General features: G+C 40.2%; 1 protein-coding gene across 1 annotated transcript in view; it reads left to right on the forward strand.

Moving 5' to 3' along the window:
- The window catches only part of NPAS3 (neuronal PAS domain protein 3), an 867,685-nt gene that overhangs the window by 716,756 nt on the left and 129,132 nt on the right, over positions 1-21,797 (forward strand). The window contains exon 6 of the mRNA XM_042942953.1: positions 7,599-7,773. Coding sequence (XP_042798887.1) covers positions 7,599-7,773 — 175 coding nt within the window. The remainder of the gene's footprint in view (positions 1-7,598; positions 7,774-21,797) is intronic.

Raw genomic sequence — 21,797 nt, forward strand, 5'->3', positions numbered from 1 at the left:
AGGGGCGTGTGGGGGGCTCAGTCAGTTAAGCGTCCGATTTTGGCTCAGGTCATGATCTCACGGTTCACAAGTTCGAGCCCCACGTCGGGCTCTGTGCTGACAGCTCAGAGCCTGGAGCCTGCTTCGGATTCTGTGCCTCCCCCTCTCTCTCTCTCAAAAATGAATAAACATTAAAAAAAAATTCAAAATACAAATGGAAAAGTCAACCCCATAATTATTCCTGTTGTCCTTATCCGTTTATCTTTCTTAAAAATAAAAGGGCTGTTTAGAATCAGGGAAAAATTTTAATTTCATCTTAACTTGCAAGTATTTTCTACTTGTTCGTGCTGCCAAACGAGGGACAAAATTCACTCTGAGAATAATAATAAACAAAAATGAAGATATGTTGATACCAAAGTCTGGCTATGTATAACATGCATTTCAATGTGTATCTAGATTTAAATGACAAATATTGAACCATATAAAATTTGAGGATAATGGATTAACTTTGCCAATATCAGGTATTTTATGTTGATTGCTCTCCTTACTACCAAGGTAATGAAGAAGCTTTGAAAGTGACATCTTACTATCTGTGTGATCTTCAGAAAAGGGAGATTGACTTCATTTTCTTTTAAGATTGTTAATCCTTCTTTCTTGGCATCATCTCACTCTTTACTATGATGTAACCTTTAATTGCATCCTTTTTTCCTTTCCAGCACTATGAGAAATAGTAAAAAGTTGGCCTTTCCTACCCTCCAGACACTTTAAAACTTCAAAACTATAGGAACCTTGTAAAGCCAGGTTTTAAAATTTCTTCATTTCATCACCTTCACAAATCCCTGGGCTCATTCCTGTGATGTAATGTCCCTTCAGTATTGCAGCATTCTCGAGGTTCTTCTTTTAACCAGTGTCTCTTAATGAAAGAAAAAGGATATTGACACATCAAAACTATTCTAAGACCACTGCTTTCATAATACCCGGTGATGGAGAAATACCTGAACCATAGAAAGAAAAAATGAAATACAGTATATAATTTATTTCTTAAGCAGGAAAAAAAATGGGGGAGACTTCAAAAGTCTGGGTCTGTTTTATACCCAGACTACTTCTAGAAGTATTCAAATATGCTCAGTTGTATTCTAAGTAATGACCCATCTAACACTTTTGAATATTTAATAGTGTCCTTGATCAATTCAACTGTTGGGAGTGATAGTCATAAAAGCAGCATGCTGTTCCACATAACTGTGCCTAAATTTGAAGCAGTATCCTCAATTTGTTGTTTCTCCTTTTGTTCCATTTCTCCAACAGCTTTTTTCTTTTTCTTCTCTGAGAACTAAGAAATCCACTGGAATTATCTTCTGGCACTTCTTAATCAAAGTTCAGAACTAGGTGAGGCTATAGTCTCTTTGGATGCTGTGGTTGCAAATTCTCAAGTCGGGCACTCCAGGGGTTATAGAAAAGCATACAAAAAACAACAACGAAAAAGTACTTGGCCTCACTGATTCCCAAAGGAGCTGAAATGTTTATTTCTGAAGATAAAATAAACACATGATATGGTATCTTTTAGCTCAAATTCTTCTAAGGGAGAGCTCTGTTAACATATCTGTAAGAGGAGAGTTGGATTCGTTTTCTTATTTGATGACATTGCAAGGATGTTTCATTCTACCTCATAGTTCTGATATAGAACCTTTCTTTCTTCTTGTTCTACTAATTTATACATGTATTTCTGTAACAGACCCAATGCTTTTATGCGTTTTTCTTCAGATAAGTCAGCAAATACATAGAATGAGACAGAGCAGTAAAGAACATCAAGTTGCTGTCAAAACAGTTCATAAATATTCAGTAGAGTTCTGCAATACGTAGGAAGTTATGAAGATGGCATTAAGATACCAGTAAATCCAAAGAAAACCTATGCTAATCAAGCTATCACATCTTATTATATTTTATTCTTTTATCACTTTATTATCCCTCAATAATATAAATGGGACCCCCAAAAAACTACAAATCCTAACCTGCCATGCTGAGATAGAATTTCCATCTTATCCTGGGTATTTTCTAACCAGGGTCTTACAGTAGATCTGAAAGCCTAACCTGGGAGTTCATTCTCCAAACCATTTGCCACTAACATATTTTTCTCTCAGGTCTGACCTTCTGTCCCAATTTTACTGCCATCCTCTGTAGGAGTAGGGCCCAGCTGCAAAGCACTCTGGAAAAAGGGCTGAACCCAAAATGCCTCCAGTCCTCCCAGCAATCTCAATGCTCTCAAAAATCTCTTTAAAAAAAAAATTACAAAAGGTTTAGGAAATTGTATGTTAAATGGCAGGTTCTAAGTGATATTTTTTATGTGCTAAAAATGAACGCTGTGTTATTCTTAAGACTGAAATATTTTTAAAGAAAGAAAGAAGCATCTTCCTTAAGCTGTTCCACTGTGGAGATGACTGGCAACATTGCTACCTGTTCCTCATTTGTACCCAGCCATCTCAGTCAAAGGGGCACTGAATTCAGTGAGTTGCACTGTTAGTACATCACTGTACTTAAAAAGTATTTGCTCACCCCAGGGGGCCAAGCGAAGGCTATTGGCATGCTTGCTTGATGTATGAGAAGACAAATTAGTCCCCCATCCTATCTACCAGCAGGGTACAGTGACCCTACATGGAAAAGTCAACTGAAACCACTGTATAATATATTTACATTTTTTTCCAGGAAACTTCAGAGTTACCAAATCAACTGTGTCTAGTGTGCAAATTGCATGCAAGCTAACAGAATGTGAATTAAATTTGAGGAAAGCCATGGTTTAGCTTGACTATGCAGATGTCACTAGTTGCTACAGTCTTTTCTGGAGGAATCTATGGTAGCTTTGAGTGGGGAAGCACAGGGAGAAAGGAATTTAAGTGAAATGCTGTTCCTGGATCTGACTGCTTATTACTCATTGGCTCTCTCCTGCCCCTTACACATTCTTAGCTGTTTTCTAACACACTAAGCAATATGAGAGAAGAATTTCTCTCTCAGCGTCACAAAGCTGGAGTAAAGATGGACTGAATGAGCAAGTTTGAAAACATCACTGCTTACTTTTCCTTCTTAGGTTAGAGAAACATCTCAAAGTCCCCTGGGTCTGTGCTTGAGTTTAATAAACTTTTTTTTTTTTTTTTACCACCACATAAGGTGATTGGACTTACTAGAAAATGAAGAGTGTCTCATATTTGCCTCACAATGCAGTTTGCACTAATCAGAAGAGCACAAAGGTATACCTTTCCATTATGTAGGTTGTAATTGATATAAAATAAAATCTCTCCGAATTTCTACCATTAACTTGAAAGGATACTTAATGAAACTATGTGAACATTTGGATAACCGGCTAACCACAGCTCTATCATAGACTGCAAAGAGAGGGTTACAAAAGATGGCTGTATTAAAGAGTTCCTTAAAACCTGTATTTTCCTGGCATTTTTATAGTTCTGTCCTCCATTAAGCTCAGTTGCCTTTTACAGAAGAAGGCAGAAGTCTCAATGCATTCAATAAATACTTATGGGAAATAAATATATTATGGTGCTATATATGGCACCTCATTTTACAGGGCAAATGTTATAATAATCATGCCATGAATAATATAAAAGAACCATCCTACACTTGTTCGAATCAAGCACAGGCCTCAATGTCTATCTTTTATTCATTCAGCAAACATTTGTTATAGAGCTACTGTGTGTAAGACTCTAGTCAGTCCTAGTTCTCAGCAGGCAAGTTTTGGAAGAGTTGGTAACTGAGGATGTGAAGATACCTAATTAACTATAGTACCATTGGATTGGAGCTGTATTTATTTTTCCTATTTCAAGGTAACATGAAGTAATGTCTGTTTCCCAAGTAAAAGATCCCCAGTCTTCGCTCCTGTGGTGTATTTTGCGACACAGAATTTAGTGGCAGGTGAGTTCTAGCCAGCCTTCCTAAGAGAGAAAAGCAGACAAGGGGTGAGAAAAGTGGTTAACTGAGTTAGCCAGCTGGGCTTACCGCCCTACTTCTACCAGCAAACAGCTGGGTAAATTTGAACAAGCGTTTTTAACTTCTCACCTATTAAATAAGAGGGTATTAATGGACGGTTTGTAAGGTCTCTTCCAGCTCTAAAATCTAATAAAGTGAATTGAAAAGCAGTGTAAGGAATATTAAAAATGCTAGACAGACGCGCCTGGGTAGCTCAGGCAGTTAAGTGTGAGACTCTTGATTTCAGCTCGGGTCATGATCCCAGGGTCATGGGGTGGAGCACCGTGTTGGGCTCCGTACCGAGTGTGGGGCCTGCTTGAGATTCTCTCTCTCCCCCTCTTCTCCTTTCCCACTCACTTGCTCTATCTAAAAGAAAAGGAAAAGAAAAAAAATACTGAAGAAAAAAGAAAGTGCTAGACAAATGTAAGAGGTAAGGAGGAGGATTCAAGGCCCATAGAGTTTTGTCGAGCCCTGTATTGTTTTCAGTTTAGTACACCTGCTTTCTCATCTTTTTTTGGCCTAAGAGTCTGAAGGCAAAGCCTCCTCAGCTATGGGGTTGAGCAGGCTGCCTGCCCCTGGCCTGCCGCCTCCATGGCGCTCAGTGTTCTCAACAGAGTAAAGCTAAAGGATGGGAGGAGCTCAGAGGTCCCTGCTCAGCCTCTCTGACTGTAGACACACTATCCGAGAAGTGGTAGGATGTCGAGGCAGACTTGGAACCAGATTCTACCTCTGCCATCAGCCTTTTCTACTCTTCAGGTTCTTCTTCTGTGAAACGGGAATTACCGAAACAGTTCAAAAGAGGGTTATGAGGAAGAGTCAAAGAAAAGTATGGAAAGGACTTGTACACGGTGGTCGGTAGCTACCCATAGTGTTAGTGCTCTAGTTGAGTCTCAAAGCGGGCATCACTCCTGCTGCACCCTCTGATTAAAGCCATGTCCCAAAGCCCCCCCACACACACACCGTAAGAACGCCTCACCACGGGTAGGTAGGAGTATGTGTGTCTGGGTGCCATCCTTTCTTATCTGCCAAACAGCAGCAACAACAGCAGGCATTTATTTTGTTGCTTGTTTCTTAAAAAGTAATTTCTTCTGCATGGTTTCACTAGAGTTTCAAACTGAGGCCCTAGACAGGTCGAGCAAGTCTTGTTTTCAACTCAGCTCTTAGGGCCCCCGCCTTACACCATTCCCAAGGAGTGACACTCCCAGGGAGGTGGCATGGGGGGGCCCTCTGTGTAGAATCCGACGTGAGTGGTGCCCCCCCAGAGTCCTACAGAGTGGCAGGACAGCCACTTAAATGCCAACTCTAAGTAGGAAAGTAAAAACCCAGGGACGTTAAATGAATGGTCCAAGGTTACACAGCACAGGAGGAAAAGATTCTCATCTCCAAGTCAAGTTAGGACTCCAAGTAGTTTGTACTTTCCCCTACGCTGTGTGACCTTGAGTGTGACACATACAGAGAGAATTTGATCCTATCATAGTCTTTGTCCACTATTAGGCTTCGGGGTATCCTGGTGGAAGATCTCTTGGGGTCACTGGAGGACGGTGACACAGCACACTGTGACTCAGTCTTGCTCTAGCTGTGCTGTACGTGGCACATCCATTATATCATGGAAAGGAAATGCCTGCACACCCGAGCAAAGCAGGCTGTGGAGACAGCGGCCTACTCCTCCTCGCCGTAAGACTGACTTGCATGAATATTCAATAGCCAGCACCCCTAAAAAATCTATTAATCTCCCACCTGTGTTGTCATCTTATCACAATCTGTGGTCTGTGCCAAAAGGCACATTGCAGTATTAAAGGAAGACTCGGAGTTTGCGAAGTGACAGAAATATTTATTAAAGTGCTGCAGTCGGACTCCGTGCAAAATGAGAGTGACTTCCTCATATTCACTAATCCCCAAACAAAATAACCATCAAGAAATATTAAAACACACATTTTATTAGTTTCATTTAATTTCTTAATTGCTCAAAGTCAGTTTACCCATTTATTGCTGTGTGAAATGCTTAGAGGCAAGGCGCACATTAAAGGGATTATTTCCATGTAATCCCTCCCTCCCAGAGGGTAGGAACTGATCACTTATGAATCCTGATTTACGCTCTGTAACAATATCAAATGGAGGAAATAGTTATTGTAAAATGATGGAGTCAGTAGTCGGGTAATACAGTAGGAGAGTGTAATTTAATAGCAAAGAGAAAGTACCTCATTTTCGGTAAAAGTTATGCGAGGCTTTTCAGGAATAGCTATTAACCAAACTGAATTTAGCCTTCCATTTTTCTGGCTATACCTCCGTTAATTGATAGATGTTGAAGATGGGTAGCCTGTTACGATTTTAATCAAATGGTGTCCGGGAGTAGATGTGATCATTTTGCTGGGACTTGGAGTTCTGGGGATAATAATTGCTCCGGGCATTATGCTCTCTGTGACAGTTCGCCCACTGCTGACCTTCCTTCTTGGAAGAAAGAGTGTAGGCTCTCAGGTGGAATTTGGAGGGATGCTGCAAATCCCCCAGGAAAGGGAGATGAGGTAGGAAGGAGTTGTAGAGACATATCCACCAACAAACAGGAGAGTCTGAACTTCTGGCACGTGGGTGCCTCATAGCTGGCCTGAGACCATTAAACCCCCATCAGGGACCCAGGAAAGAGCTTTTTCTTGTTCAGTTGCTGACACATCTCTCCCTGTCGTAGTAGCCGTAACCCAATGTTATTTTAGGAGCGTTACTGCTCTTCTTGGAAGGAGGTGAGAATTATACCATCAGAAGAGTACAGAGGTAAAGCCAATCCCTTAGACAGCACACAACTTCTTAGAACAGCATACAAGCTACACAGGGGCCACGCCTCACAGCATGGAAATAAGGCAGTGCCTCCATTTCAGCTGACCCCCTTCTGATATCTGTTGTTCATTCCCTACCTGTAGAATCAGCCTGATACAAAAAGTATACAAAATAAAACATTTTCTCCCTCAAGGAGATTTGTACCGTGTATCTTATTGGAGTGAAGGCAAAACAAGCTGATACTAGCAGGAAAAAAAATGGTGGGTTCAGACCCCAGCTGACCTCTTTCGCATGGAAGATTCTCCATATGATACCAAACTAATGAGTAATATTTAATGAAAACATTGTGCCTTTGCATCTATTTGTAAGCAGCACTTCTTCCATCTAAATTTTACGTAGAAAAAAGCTGATATGTATAAATACCCATCTTGGAATTCTGTGTATTTTAAGGAAAATACTCATCCGCTATCTCTGGCTGTTTCTCCACAAAGCCCAAACTTCTCAATAAGAAAACTGTAGAATTCAGTCAATCATCCGGTTGACACCAAACACGCAAGTATTTGATGATGCGTGGATAAAACAGCTGAACGAGAGAGGCAGACTCATCCACATTTCTCAGAATGTTTTGGCTTTATGCAAACAACAGTACATGCGGAAAAAACTGGGCTCAACAATCGCTAACTAAAGACCTACAAAAACAACCTTTGTCTTTCAACTTCAAGAATCCCTAAGCACTTAAGGATAAAGACTGAGAACCAGGATGGTTTCTGGGGTCTGCCCATATTTCCTTTTCTGCTCAAGATCTGAATCACAACCGTGCTGAATTTGAAAACGGAGAAGCTGTGACACCTTTCTTTCCACCCTTTCTCTTCCCCCTCTAGGTGGAGCTGACAGGCAGCAGCGTCTTTGACTATGTCCACCCGGGGGACCACGTGGAGATGGCAGAGCAGCTGGGCATGAAGCTCCCCCCTGGGCGGGGTCTCCTCTCGCAGGGCACCGCTGAGGATGGGGCCAGCTCAGCATCTTCCTCCTCCCAGTCGGAGACCCCTGAGCCAGGTGGGAATTGCGATTCCATCGTGTGGGATGGTGGGCAGGACCTTTGCCAACGATTGCACTCGAGTTGCCCGTGTGAAGAGACTATAAATAGGTCTAATGGTATTTAACAATTCCATGCAGCTTTCTGTCCCATGCAGTAATTAAATAAGGAAGAGATTTGAAAATAAGGAGACATTTTAATAAGTATAATCCTGAGATCTAATTTCAGTTGAACAATACATAGAGAAGGTACTAGTTCCTTTAGTTTCTCTTTCAAATTACTAGAGGGAAAAGGTTCAGATTTGGAAAGCCCTCTTCCTTTTATTGTCACCATGGCTAAATGTAATGCATTTATTTATTATTCAGCAAAATCTGTAATAAAGGTTCCTTGAATATTAGCTTGTAGAGAATTAAAAATATTAGGGACTTGCAGAAATCTTGGTTTCTTTCTTTTTTTTTTTTTTTTGTAAGCATCAGAAGGTACTTGAAAGATGTGAACAGATAAATTAAGGCTAAAAAGAAAACAGAAATGGCTACATTTTAAACTGCCTTTCCACCCTCAGTATTTAATTAGATCAATTGTATAGAGGAATGAACAGAGGTGACATTCCTCATTGGGATTCCTTCCAGGACTCTTATAGACTTTGCATTCAGAATGTTCCCATTTTCATTGTGTTGTACTGATGATAATTTAAGTATTAGGGGAAAATCCATTTATAAATTAAACAAAATGACTTGATATCCATCAGTCCCCTAGTTCATCAAGCTGTTCAAACACGGGGAAGATTGGCTGGTCGGCCTGGGTCTTCCGAGAGCGCTGGTAATTAGATCTGCGAAGGATTTATTCTTTGCTGATTGGGGCTTTAAATTAATTGAAGTTCCACATTTGTGGTTTTGTCCTTTTTGTACTTTTTTAGAGGAGATATTTCATATTCTTGTGTGGTGGAGTGCTTGGCCAAGCAGCAGTGGTTTAAATGTTAATTTTTCTCATGAGAAGTTTAAGATTTTTAATGAATCAAGGCCTGATTTGAAGTGCAAAGTTTTATTTGCTTACTTGGGAAATTATTTTTGCACTCTTTAAAGATGCTTGTACTTTACTTGATATGTTGTTTTAAAACAGCTTTGCAACGCAAACTCGTTTTGTAGAAAGAAACATGGGGGGAAAAACCTGTCCTAAGATTAATACTAAAATAATTCTAAGAAAATACTTAAATTTGACCTGCTTAAAAATAATCACAGTATGTCTGCTCACACAGAAGGGGAAAAAAAAAAATAACCTATTGACCTGTTTGGAAATATGTTGATTCCATCTAAAATCAATTCATGTTTCCTTGGCTAAGTTATCTGCAGCTTCTAGGACACCATTCTGCAGCACTGATGAGCCTCTTTCTCCAATGAGCACCAGACATGAGAAGAGAGAGTATTTGAGACTACCCTTGGCCATTTACAAATGAAAATAATTTGTTCACAGGGAAGTCATACATTTCTTCTAGCATTGCTCACTGACTTCACTGAATAGATATGTCAGTGAGATCATTCAAACTGCTTTTGGTCATTAGAATATTCCTATCTGGGCAGATTTGAGAAGCAGCACGTGAAAATAGGTTTTTACTCTTCCTTTCTGGATGATGGATTGGGAAACCTGGCAGCTCAGGACTGTCCACACTCAGTGTGTAAGAGTTCAAGTTTATAAAACCCTTGTTTCCCTGACTGACAAACTCTCAAGTTGAGAAGATCTCCAGCCTTCCCTCTCCGTCAAAACCAAGGGCTAACCTTCTGCCCCAGTAGGAAGCTCAGACACCTCAAGGCTGCCCCGCCCACTGGTGCACAGCTCCAAGAGAAAGTTCTCTGAATATGGAGCCAAAATCTAACTTGGCTTCCACTGACCCCACATCTGTCCTCTGGGGATCTCATTTCAGATCTCATTTCAAATCTGCTTCCTCACCATCCTAGCCTCTCAAATACGTGAAGTCAGATACACCAGATTCTCCCTCCCTCCCTCCTGGCTTCCTTCTCCTTTTCAGGTCAAACAGCGTGGAATCCTACAACCGTTTTCAGTGGCATGTTCCTAAGACCCCCACCACCCTAGTCACCCACCCCCGGCTGCGCTTCAGTTTGTTAGTGACCCTCTGAGAACTCAGTGAAGTCCTCTAGATGTATTCTGACTAGGACAAAGCAGAGGGGCAGTCCTCTTTCACAGTTTAGGCTACTGTACTTTTCTTGAGACAACCTAAGGTTGAATTAGGTCCTCTTGGCAGCCAGGTCACACTGTTGATTCATATTGAGCTTCATGTCTCCCCAAACACATGTTAAGGGTAAGTAACTTGTCACTTGGAAAAGATTTTGATCGGGAGAAAAAAAACAAACCACAGCCTGTAAACCAGTTCTGCAGGGATATCGTGAGCTCAAGTCAAAATCAAACTGGTTTAAGATTGATTATAAGAACTCTGATCAATCCCATGCCTTCCACGAAGCACCACGATGCATAAAACAACTCTAGGCACACTGTTAGAACTCAGTTCCCACTTAGAATCTTTTAATTCTGGATATTAGAATAACATATCTCCTTTAAAGTTCCTGTGTCGTTCAACATTGAAGTGTGATTGACAATCTCCTTGGTTTCTTTCCCCGGCCCTCCCAGGCTTCTTTGAGCCATCCTAACTAGTAAAATTGAAAATTCTGCTTTCTACATTTCTCAACAGCCGGGGCTCATTAGCGACAGTCGTGTAAGAAGGGTTTCTCTTCCTTGATGAAGAGTCTATCTCTTACTATTACAAAATGTGAAACTTACTTTGCCTTAAAAATCTGTAGCCTTGGTTATTTTCAACCTTAGGCTTAAAAGGCAATTAGACTGACTGCTCAAATACTGAAAAGCAGCTCAAGGTGCTACCTTTAACTAAATATCTTCACTAATGCAGATCACTGCTCCAAGGGAATTACTTAAAAAGTTCATGTCAGGCACTACATCCCAAAGCTGCTTATGTTTCTTACAGGCTGAAGGAATTTTAACAAGATTTCCTAATTCTTAATAATATGAGGGGACATTTTTGAAGACTTGTTCATTGCATCGTAATCTTTTAAACGATGATGAAACACAGATTCTTTTTTAAATAGTAGTGTAATTTTGTTGGAAAGGGGATATCAATATGTGGTGATTATGAAAATGAAGGTATGGACTTCTTCAGAAGCCCTGATGTGTTCAGTGTAGCATTACTAAATGACTGAAATCTAAATAACATTTGGCATTATAATAAAAGGAAATAAGTGACTAAACCAGCCTAACAGGCAGTGATACTGTGCCCTAATAAGAATACTGTTTCTTTGAACTCCCAGCCCTGTGACTGTCTTATCTTGAACCAGTCTCAAGATAATGGCCGGGGGGGGGGGGGGGGGGGAGAGGAGGAGAGGAGGAATCTCTTGACTATTGGAAACCCAAATAAATATTTGATATGTATGCATCGTTAGTCATAGTTGAAGTAAATACGGTATTTCTTTTAGAGAAATCTTAAAGCAGGCAGAGGAAAAATACATGAGAGGCCTTGTTTGAAAAGTTAGACCATTCTAGAGTGCCTGCCTATGTAGGTCTAAACATTTTGGAAGAGGTGGTATCAACCTGAGGCTCCTGAAACAGGGGACAGGGGGAGCATACAACCTCTGGGACCTGATGGAACCTTTTCTTTTTCCAGATCTGCGTGTATCTTTTCATTACTTTCAATGATTCTGTAATCTTGGGATTATGAGTGCTATCTTCTTCTCTTAATAAATTTCAGTGCTGCATCTTTTAAGTGCTTAATAAACAGAAGAGCAGCTCCTTCAAAAAATCTGGAGGAACTTTAAAAATCTCCTTATTCTGAAAGTGTTATTTTCCTTAAGTGAGGTCGTAAAATTGGGTTTTATTCTTTTTTTCTAATTATAAAATTAACTCATTCTTATTGTAAAAAGTTTAGAGAATGCAGGAAAGAATAAAGACCACCAAAAATCCCACTACCCCAAAATGACCACTGTTCATGTGCGTTCTATGTTTCCTATCTTTCCAGATCTTCTATTCCTGTATACATATATAAGTATGTAGTGGTTGGGGGGGAGAGGGGTCTCTGTCTGAAATAAGATAACATACAGGCTTCTGGTAATCTGCTTTTCCACTTAACCTCCCAGGCAACTTTCTCTGTCCCGTCTCTCACTTTAACATAAAATGTCCTTTCTGTCTCCAATGGTTTGTTTCCCACTAGCTAACAATCAAGTTCCAACTGTAGGAGCCCTGGCGGGAGTAACATACCTGGGCCCTGCTTCAGAGGGAATTCAGCCAGGACAAGAGGTTCTTGCAGCTTATTGAATGGGTACGAGCTCATAGAGAGAGAGATCGATACTGCACCAGGATTTAGACAATTTAGCAAAATGTATGAGACAGTACTTTTGGTCAAGAATAACTATAGCAGCATGGTTAACCATTGATTGTCTAACGTAGAGGTTACTGCGCTCTGTCTCAAGTTTCAGGCAGACCTACCCTGTTATGGGGGGGTTAACATCATCATCTCATAGTATGATCTTTACGCTATTATGCCTACTCTATATCCTGAATATTTTAAAGACAAGCAGAACTGACGCAGTTGAGTACTTGCCTGCATGGAAATAATCTGCATTTTCTACTTATGCTGTGGTAAATTTGATCAGCACTTGATTCTACAGGAACACAATTCCTCAGAATTCATTAGACAGTGTTCACAATAAGTGATGTAATTAGAGGAATAAACGGTTAGGAGTAACAATAATGAATGTAAAAATTTATCTGAGGATCAGGTTGCTATTTTGTTTCAAAAACTGCTTAGATATGAGATACACTTGTATCTTTAAGGGTGAATTATTTACCATCTAATGTACTATTGGTGGGGGTGGGGTGATGTTCTTTGATTCTTTTTGTTGTTGTTGTTCAAGTTTCCTATCAATGAACTGAATTTAGAAGTCGGGCAAGGGAAACCATCTTACTAACCCCACATCCAACCTCAGTCCCCAGACAATGTGACTGTATCTACAGCACTTTCTGCTGTACTGCAAATGTCAAACAGAAGGTGTAATGGATTTAATATTAGCGCTGGCCAAGGTGTTGAGGGAGCTGTTAATAATGTCACTCCAGTTATTGATCTGAAGCCTTTAAAAATCAAAGAAAAGTGAGAGATCCCCTACTGGGGAAAGGCACACAGTGACTGGTTTTTATTGCCAATATATTTCTACATATAGAGTGGCAACTTTCTGGAATTATGTTATCACCATTAATCTCTGTGAGATTTTTGAAGTCGTTATATGGTAAGATAATATCATGGAGACTGCTCCGCATGCTAATGCTAAAAGACCAGACCGAGTTCTTTTAGACATCAACAGCTTAATAATTTGCGTGGTGACTACAACATTCAAGTTGTCGAATGTAAGACGTTTATTAGCACTAGATTTACTCTTGATGGCAATGTTGGATCCACTAGAAGTGTAATATACAAACCGTAGAGTCACTAGCGTGAGTTACTTTCTACTTTTGCCTTTCTAAAACTCTGACTACACCAAGTAACTACAAACCATGTGGTGACTCACTTGAGATGGAAATGAATTTTGTTTTGCAATATGCGTACTTTTTCAGGAAACTGCTAATCCTTCAATCTGAATGGCAGTTTGCCTGCAATGAAATTTCTGCTTTCCATGGTCCCCAACTAATAAATGAAATTAAAATGTATAATTTATGTTGAATGTTTATCAAACTGTAAACACACATTTAATTCCTTTCCATATTCATACAATATAAGCAAAGATAAATCCACCAGATAATGTACCACGGCTATCTCTGATGAATCGCATATAAAATGCATCTCTACTGTAGCCGTAGCCATGATCCAGACTAGTTCGCAATTAGCCAAAACTGGCCTGCCTCCTGTTAATGCCCATGTGCACATGTATGTGTCCAATCTAGTAGCCAGAAAGCAGCCTAACCAAAACGAATCTTTTCATAACCCAAAGAGATCATCACTTATGCATAAATTCAGCTTTTATCCAAAAAATTACATATGCAAAATTATTTCCCTTAGCTATAGCACTGTTATTTAGAAATGAAATAGAAATCCTCTTTTGCCATCCCTGAGTGAAGATGACGCATATACACTAGAAACAAGCCAGTGTCATTCCAGAGACTGACTTGTCTAAGTCAGTTCTTCTTTTGCCTCAGATACACTACCCTGATGCAGTACCAATGTTTTTCATGCAGAAAGTAGACTCTTTTTATTTTTTTTTTAATTTTTTTTTAACGTTTATTTATTCTTGAGACAGAGAAAGACAGAGCGTGAATAGGGGAGGGGCAAAGAGAGGGAGACACAGAATCTGAAACAGGCTCCAAGCTCTGAGCTGTCAGCACAGAGCCCAACGCAGGGCTCGAACTCACGGACCGCGAGATCATGACCTGAGCCGAAGTTGGATGCCCAACCGACTGAGCCACCCAGGCGCCCCGAAAGCAGACTATTTTTAAATGTCGCTTTTATCCCCAGCTATGCTAAACAAGATCACCTGGAACTTCCACAAAAGGGAATCAGTATTTTCCAGGGCTCTTTTCCAGGGCTCTCTTCTGGCATGCAAGGCCTAGGCACACATCACCTTCATTTGTGTGTTCTCACACTTTTGTGAGCTTGTCTGTGTGTGATGAGGACATTTCAAAGCGACCTTATACTTTGAGGATCTTGCCTGAGGGAGCCAAAGAAAAGTCAGGTAAAAATCTCTTCTCCCTACCAGGCTGTGCTGGCCTGGGACCTGAGCTCTGCCCTTCTGGGCTAGCTCCCGGATCACACAGCTTCAGTGCAAGGCATTCTTCTGGGGCTTTTAATCATCAATTGACAAAGACAGCCACTTGTTTTGTTTGTTTTAGTGAAGAGGGACAGATCATCCCTTAGCAAGTTGTCTTGGGTTTCATTTCAGAAACTCTGCAAATGTACCCCGTATCACCATAGGTAAAGAAAAGTCAAAATTATGACCTAGAAAGCTATATGAAATAACTGTTAAAAATAATGGGTTGAAAAAAATGACACCTCCAAATCCATGTTGGTGACTCCCTTGGCTGCAGGAGAACAGCCTCTCTTTTGTTCCCAAAGAAGATGTGGGATCTCACCATAGCTCTGCTTGCCATTCTGAAACAAACTTCCTCTTCCAGAAGTTAAATCACAGTTGTTGCAACTCAAAACAAAGGGCAGCTTTTCCATAAATTAATATAATGGGATCCAAGGGTTATCAAATGGTTTGTTCAATAATAGAAACACGGGACTCTTATCAAAATACACCATAGTTTCACTCCATTTGTATGTAACATTTTTTTCTAAACCGTCTATTGAAGGTTTAGAAGATCAATTTTTTCAACCCATTATTTTTAAGAGTTATTTTATATAGCTTTCTAGGTCATAATTTTGACTTTTCTTTACCTATGGTGATACGGGGTACATTTGCAGAGTTTCTGAAATGAAATCCAGGACAACTTGTTAATGGGTGATCTGTCCCTCTTCATTAAAACAAACAAAAAAAGTGCTGTCTTTGTCATTGGATGATTAAAAATCATAGATTCTATTTCTAGAACTCTTGCCTTGAACAAAACACAAGTTATTTGCTTTTAATACATATCACTGCACAGAAATTTCATCCCTGTCCAAATTATACGATTCTGAATTCTTCATCTGCACTAAACAGCAGATTTACGAAGGATCAGTTACCTGGCATTGACTGAGCTTTGCAGGGTGCACAGATCAGAAGAAGCAGAACTGGCTGGAAACCATTTCCACCCCTAGTGAGCAATTTACTCATGATTGCTTGGGGAAAATACTGGAAATATTGCTTCTGTGTAAAGTTTGCAACTTCCAGTTGTCAGCCCTTTGCCAAGCATTTATTCCCGAGTACAGCTTTTAGAAGCAAAGCATACTCAGGCCACTGTTGACATGGTTGGCACTCATATCCTGCTTTGGGTATGCAGAGCACAGAAACCACTAATTATAGGAGTTAATTCACACACTGTCCCTCTGAGGCAGGTCAGTGTGTTATCCTTATTTTACAGATGGGGGAGTGTCAGGGGGGAAGTGATGGAAATTCCAAGTGGCTTGGCACAAAGCACACAAGTTACTTCAGCAGCCAAGGTTAGAATTGGGGTAGGTACAAAGCCTAGGAAGTAGATGGAGAAAGGACAGAAAACCCTGGTAGCAGACCTTGGAGAACAATTTTCTCCAAGAGGCTTCTGACATCCAGAGAGAAACCTAACTATCCCCTTATGCACATATTCCATCAGCTAAGCCATCTTTTTGTTAAATATAGTCTCTCAGCTCTCAGGTAGATAAAATCTTCCATCTACTCCTTTGCCCTGCCTTCACCTTATACCACAAATACACCGAAGCACCTTATACCACAATAAACAGTAGCATGTGAATCAATTATAGGCAAAATTCAGCCCCAAGTCTCTTGGTCCACATTAGCTGTGTGCCTTCTCAGCCAAGGGCAAAGCCAAAATTGTCTCTCTGCATTTGGCCTCTGCTCTGTCTCAGGCTCTGGGTGGCTTTTCCAGGCTTTTCCTTTCAGGACCAGTCTTCCAAGGCAGGCATGATGTGGGAAAAGAGCAAGAAGAACAACGGAGTCCATCAGGAGTCAGTCAGATCCTCCCGGAGGTATCTGCTCATGAAACACAATCATGGTTTCTTGGGACCCATGGGAAACACCACCTAGCTTCTGTTGACAAAACTAGCTTGAGAGAGGGAAGAATTTGTGTCCTTTCTCTAGTTGTTATTAATTAGAGTGAATTCTTATTCAAGATCCAGGCCCACCTGATATTAGAGATTATGTAAACTGTTCAGTAGCCATTGATTGCATGTCTGTCATGTGTCACATACTACACAAAGTACTGAGGCAACAAAAATGATGCTCCCTGCCTTCCAGGAACTGATCATGTGAGGGGGACATGTTAATACAATATGCAGAAGTGTGATGATGACAATCTGGACACTGTGGTGTATGAGGAGGGTAGCACTGTATTACAAGCCACTGCTGTTAACAGTCTTGGGAGAACTATCTCAGGTTTGAAACGTCAACCCTGAAATTAACAGCTCATGAATGTTGCTTGTTTGGGAGCGAGTTGCTTTGACATGGCCAAATATACACATGACTGTCAGGGACTTTGATGCACAGGGTTGTGGGCTTCGGGGTTGTGTTTTATTTAATTAACCTAAAAAATGCCGGCTGCATGATAGGTTCACAGGAATATCAGTTCCTCAGATTATCGATCTTTTAGCTACATAGGAGTGTTCTGAATGGGAGGTGCTCCCAAACAGTCCCCCTTCCACTGATTTCGTTAACAATTTCAGGAAATGCTAGCTTTGGAAAAGTGTCCTGACTTTTTTTTAGCTTTTTCTACTCAAGATAGAATTTGTTGCAAATATTCTAGGATCATTAATGATGATACTAACAAATAGTTTTTATCATGTGTTACCTCTGTGTTACAGTTACAAACGTCGGCATGTTTAAGTAATGAATGTCTCACACTGACCCTCAAGCAAAACTAGAGATAGTAAATGGTTTGCTTCACACCAGAGTAGACCATGGCCCTAGGATCTGAACTCAGGTTATGTGTTTGTGGCACTTTGCCAGGTGCTTGTAGAGAACACAAGAGGTGGAACTGGTGACATCTGCCCTTAGAAAACTGATCATCCTCAGAAGACCAACACACAACAACCAGAGAGACAAGAATAACAATACTGCTGCTATTTTGTGAGGCATAAAAATGGCAGGTGGTATAAGAAATCAGGAAGAGGCTCAATGACTATGGATGGCTTTGATAAGGAGGGATGACTCACATGTACTGCATGAAAAACAACCTAAGAGCAAAGATGTAGGGATGATCTTCCAGGAGAATCATCCCAAGTGGCACAGTGGGATGCATTTGGGAGGCAGGAAGGAGCCCTGTCTTCCTCACTGAAACAAAGGTGCATGCCCATCTAGGATGGAGCCCAATCCTAGAGGAGTGCCAGGGAGAAGCATATGAGACTGGTATGGTAAGTTCTGGGTATAGCTTATTAAACAGAGCAGTGACCCAATGAAGACACTATTTCATCACTTAAAAATACAGAAATAGATTTTGAATTTAGAAGGATCTTCCCCTGTGGGTCACATTATACAACTACCTGTGAACTCTCGAATCCCTGTACCACAAAACTACTGATATTCATTGAATGGTCACCTAGTGTCAGACACGCTGCTAAATCCATTATATGGATTGCCTCATTCATTCGTCACAAAATACTATGAAGAAAGTATCATTGTTTTCCCATTTTACAGATGAAGAGAAGAAACTGAGAAAAAAAATTTTAATGTATAAAAATCATATAGTTAGTAGGTGCAGAGCCTAGGTACCAGAGTTTCCATTATTAATCATTCCATCAAAGTGTTTCTCAGCATGCCATCTAAAATAGCTGTCCAACCTCAGCTGAGACTATACCCTCCATCCTTCCTAGGCAGCTCTATTAGCATATTCTTCCAATATTATCCTGATTCCTGTCTACAGGTAACTTATTATCACTGGACGTGATACCTGATCCTTTATTTTATCAAGAATGTGCAGGATGTGTTAAATAGAGTAGACTGGAAGTAAAGGAAACTATTCAAGAGGCTATTTCTTTCTTTTTTTTTTCTTTTGAGAGAGAGAGAGAACGTGCATGAGGGGGGCATGGCAGGGCAGAGGGAGAGAGAGACTCTTAAGTTGGGCATGGAGCCCAACATGAGGCTGGATCTCACAACCATGAAATCATGAGCTGAAATCAAGAATCAGATGCTTAATTGACTGAGCCCCCCAAACACCCCAAGAGGTATTTCTTTCATCCAAAAGTAGTGAGTAGACCTTGAGAGGAAATATTGAGAGGCCTTGTAATGGACCTAAGATAATAGAAAAATATAGAAATGTACCTGTGGTCAGTCTTTAGCCAGGAACTAATAATGGTTAATACTCTAGAAATTATTCAAGTCTCAGGCTTTCAGATGATTAGGATTGATGATACCATCTGTCCACACTTACTTTTTTTTTTATCAACTAGTAATAAAATCTGGAAAAAATTTTAAAATTACATATGCTATTGATCATAAAATATTAAGATATAAATTCCCTTAGGGTTCAAAGCTGTTCCTCTTTACAGTTTATTAAAGTATATCATGTGCCTTTGGTAAAATATCAGTCCACAGGTCAATGCTTCTTACTTGTCAGGGGATTTCCTCTCCAAATAAAAATACCAGTAAGAACAATGACAAAATTAGTGACATCATAAAGAATTAAAACTCTGCTTTCCTGGTCCAACCATCTGTTTAAGTGGAGCAAGTGTTAATGTTGGAGGAGGGTCAAAGTGTTCTGTTGATCCACTAAATTACTGTTAGTAAAAATGAGGCAAAATTTTATATAATTGATAAAAGAAAAATGAGTTAAAAATTTGACTAATATTTAGGGAACTACTTTCTATTTCACAAAAGCATTATAAAGTTATAAAAAGTATAAGCCAAATAATCTAGATATGGAAAACATTCATTCATTCATTCATTCATTCATTCATTGTTTTACTCATTCGATCAATCATTATTTATTGCATGTGCATGGGCCAAGCCCTGTTCTAGTTCTTGGGATATACCAGTTACCAAGAAGGTCCTTGCTCTCACAGAACTTGTATGTCACAGAAACCACCAGACGAAAAGGAATCAAAAGGATCTCTATTGAAAGAATCAGTATGGAGGTCTCCATTTTATCAACAAGAGGTAAATCTATACATCAATTTGTAATGGACCTCCTGGCCTCTACTTTCTAGAATGCAGAGCAGACACAGATTCTAAGCCAGTAGTTCCAAAATGTGTTCCTTATAACTGTCCTGTGAGATGTTCTTTATTAAAAGGATCCCCCAGTTAAAGAGCAGAAGAAAAAGCTTCATAGCCTATCTTCTCATTGGTGATTAACAACAAGCATTAACTTATGAAGAGTTGAAATTTGTGTCATCAGTAAGTCTATTTTGTTTGAACTCGTCTTTCCCAGTTTATTTGATTATAGGAAGCTTTGTTTTAGAGAAACTCCTTATACCCCAGAAACACGTGATTAAGCACACACTCTTGCTTCTGCTAGCTAGATCCACTCCTTCCCATCCATGCCAGTCTCTTCTTCCAAGACCCTCCTGTGCAAGCAGCATCACTGTCTAGCCACTCAGCTCAGAGGTCAAATTATTGAGTTCCTTTGATAGTTCTCCCAAGTATCTCCCATCAGTCTTCAGAGCTTCAAGCTTTCCTAAAGGTGAGCTCATAGGAGAATCTAGTTCCTAATGAACTGTGAAGTTTTAGGTCAAGACCTGTCAGCTCCAAGTTTCATGGTTTTTAGAGCAGCCCTGGGCTTTCCTTTGCAGGGTCTCCTATTCGTCTTTTACCCTGCCCTTTCTATTCTTCATTTACACAGGCAGAGCACAAGTCTCTGGTTTCCCATACACCATAGTGATGCACTGATACGTTATGGTGAAAGAGTATGATTATACCTGCCCAGACCTCTGTACATGGCTTCCTCCCCTGAGTGATAACCCCAACCAGTTACCCCTGGTTATAGATACAAGACTCCATGTCAGAACTTTGGGACAGGAGACACAAGACACATCAGTTACTAGATTGTTTTGTCTGATTTGTAGCGAATTAATTCACTTGAATTACCTATATTATGGATTGTAAAAATCTGCGGTCTTGTTAACTTGAAGGTTACTCTAGTAACTGTTAATGACATATGAAGATGACAGGCCTAACCCAAATTGTAGGACACAGTCCTTAAACTATTTCTGTAGCAGTTGCAAATATATAAGGACACAGGGTCTTGGAACCAGACAGCTTGTGTTCATGTGTTGAAGTCCTGCCTCTGTCACTTGCTACAAATGTGACCTCGAGCAAGTTCGTTAACTTATATGTGCCTCAGTTTGCCCATTATAAAATTTTAGTTCTCTGGTATAGATTGGAGAATGGAGTGGGAATAATCACCTGTTGGTTTTAACTTCAAATAAATTAGCACATTAACAAAAGCAGCACCCTTATAAGGGTGCTGAGTTTATACATCTAAAATGCTTAGAACAGTAGTATGGCACATCATAAATATTCAGTGAGTATTATCATTATTGTTAATCATGTTGAGCTAGTTATTATCTTATTACCAAAGTTATTCCTTATGGAAAAGCTAGCCAAGGGTTAGGTGACATAAAGTTGGCATCTTTATATGTAAAGCTCGAATTTGGACTTCATTGATGCCATGTTCCAGTTATCTGACTTAAAGGGCTCAGATTCTACATGGATCGCAGCACCCAACAGGTGTGCTTTTGAAAATTGCCTCCCTCCCTCTTTTCCCTTCTTCCCCTCTCCCCTTAGTTGGAGTCCTTTTGGAAAGGCTGTATTTAAGAGGAAAGATTCTTTTGGAAATGCCTACTTTACCTTCCTCTAGTTTCTCTAAAATACAAATTCTGTTTTGCAAATTCACTTTTTTGTGTGTACTCAGTTTTCTTAAAACATAACAGAGGCACCTAATTCTTATTCTCAGAAGTCCGCCCCACTCTTTCTGGATTCTGAACACCAGAGTATGCCTGCTGACTTCCCCTTTTCTAAGGTTAGCTTGGAGGCTGGCCAGTTCCACTTTGGAACAGACCTTGATGTTGGTCTCCCAAGGTTTACAGCTTCTAGCCTGGCCTATTAAAATGTGTTCTGCTTATGACCCCATGATTTAACCCATGCATAGCATGTATGATGTGCTTGACTTATGTTTTCCCTCTTTATCTGGCTGGACCATTGTGATGTCCCCACAGCCACAACACGGATCATGCTCCACGAAAGACAAAGCAACACAACACTGGAGGTTAGGTCTCCACAACCTATGGCTCCTTTTACTATCCAGTCAGCTTTGGACCCTCTGGTCTGTACTGAAGAACAGGGTGGAGGTACTCAGCTATTTGTTTGAACTTTAAATGAATCAATTGATTTTGTGCAGGAAAGCTTCAGTTCATCAC

Source organism: Panthera leo, chromosome B3 (assembly GCF_018350215.1).
Source record: "Panthera leo isolate Ple1 chromosome B3, P.leo_Ple1_pat1.1, whole genome shotgun sequence".
Taxonomy (NCBI): Eukaryota; Metazoa; Chordata; class Mammalia; order Carnivora; family Felidae; genus Panthera; species Panthera leo.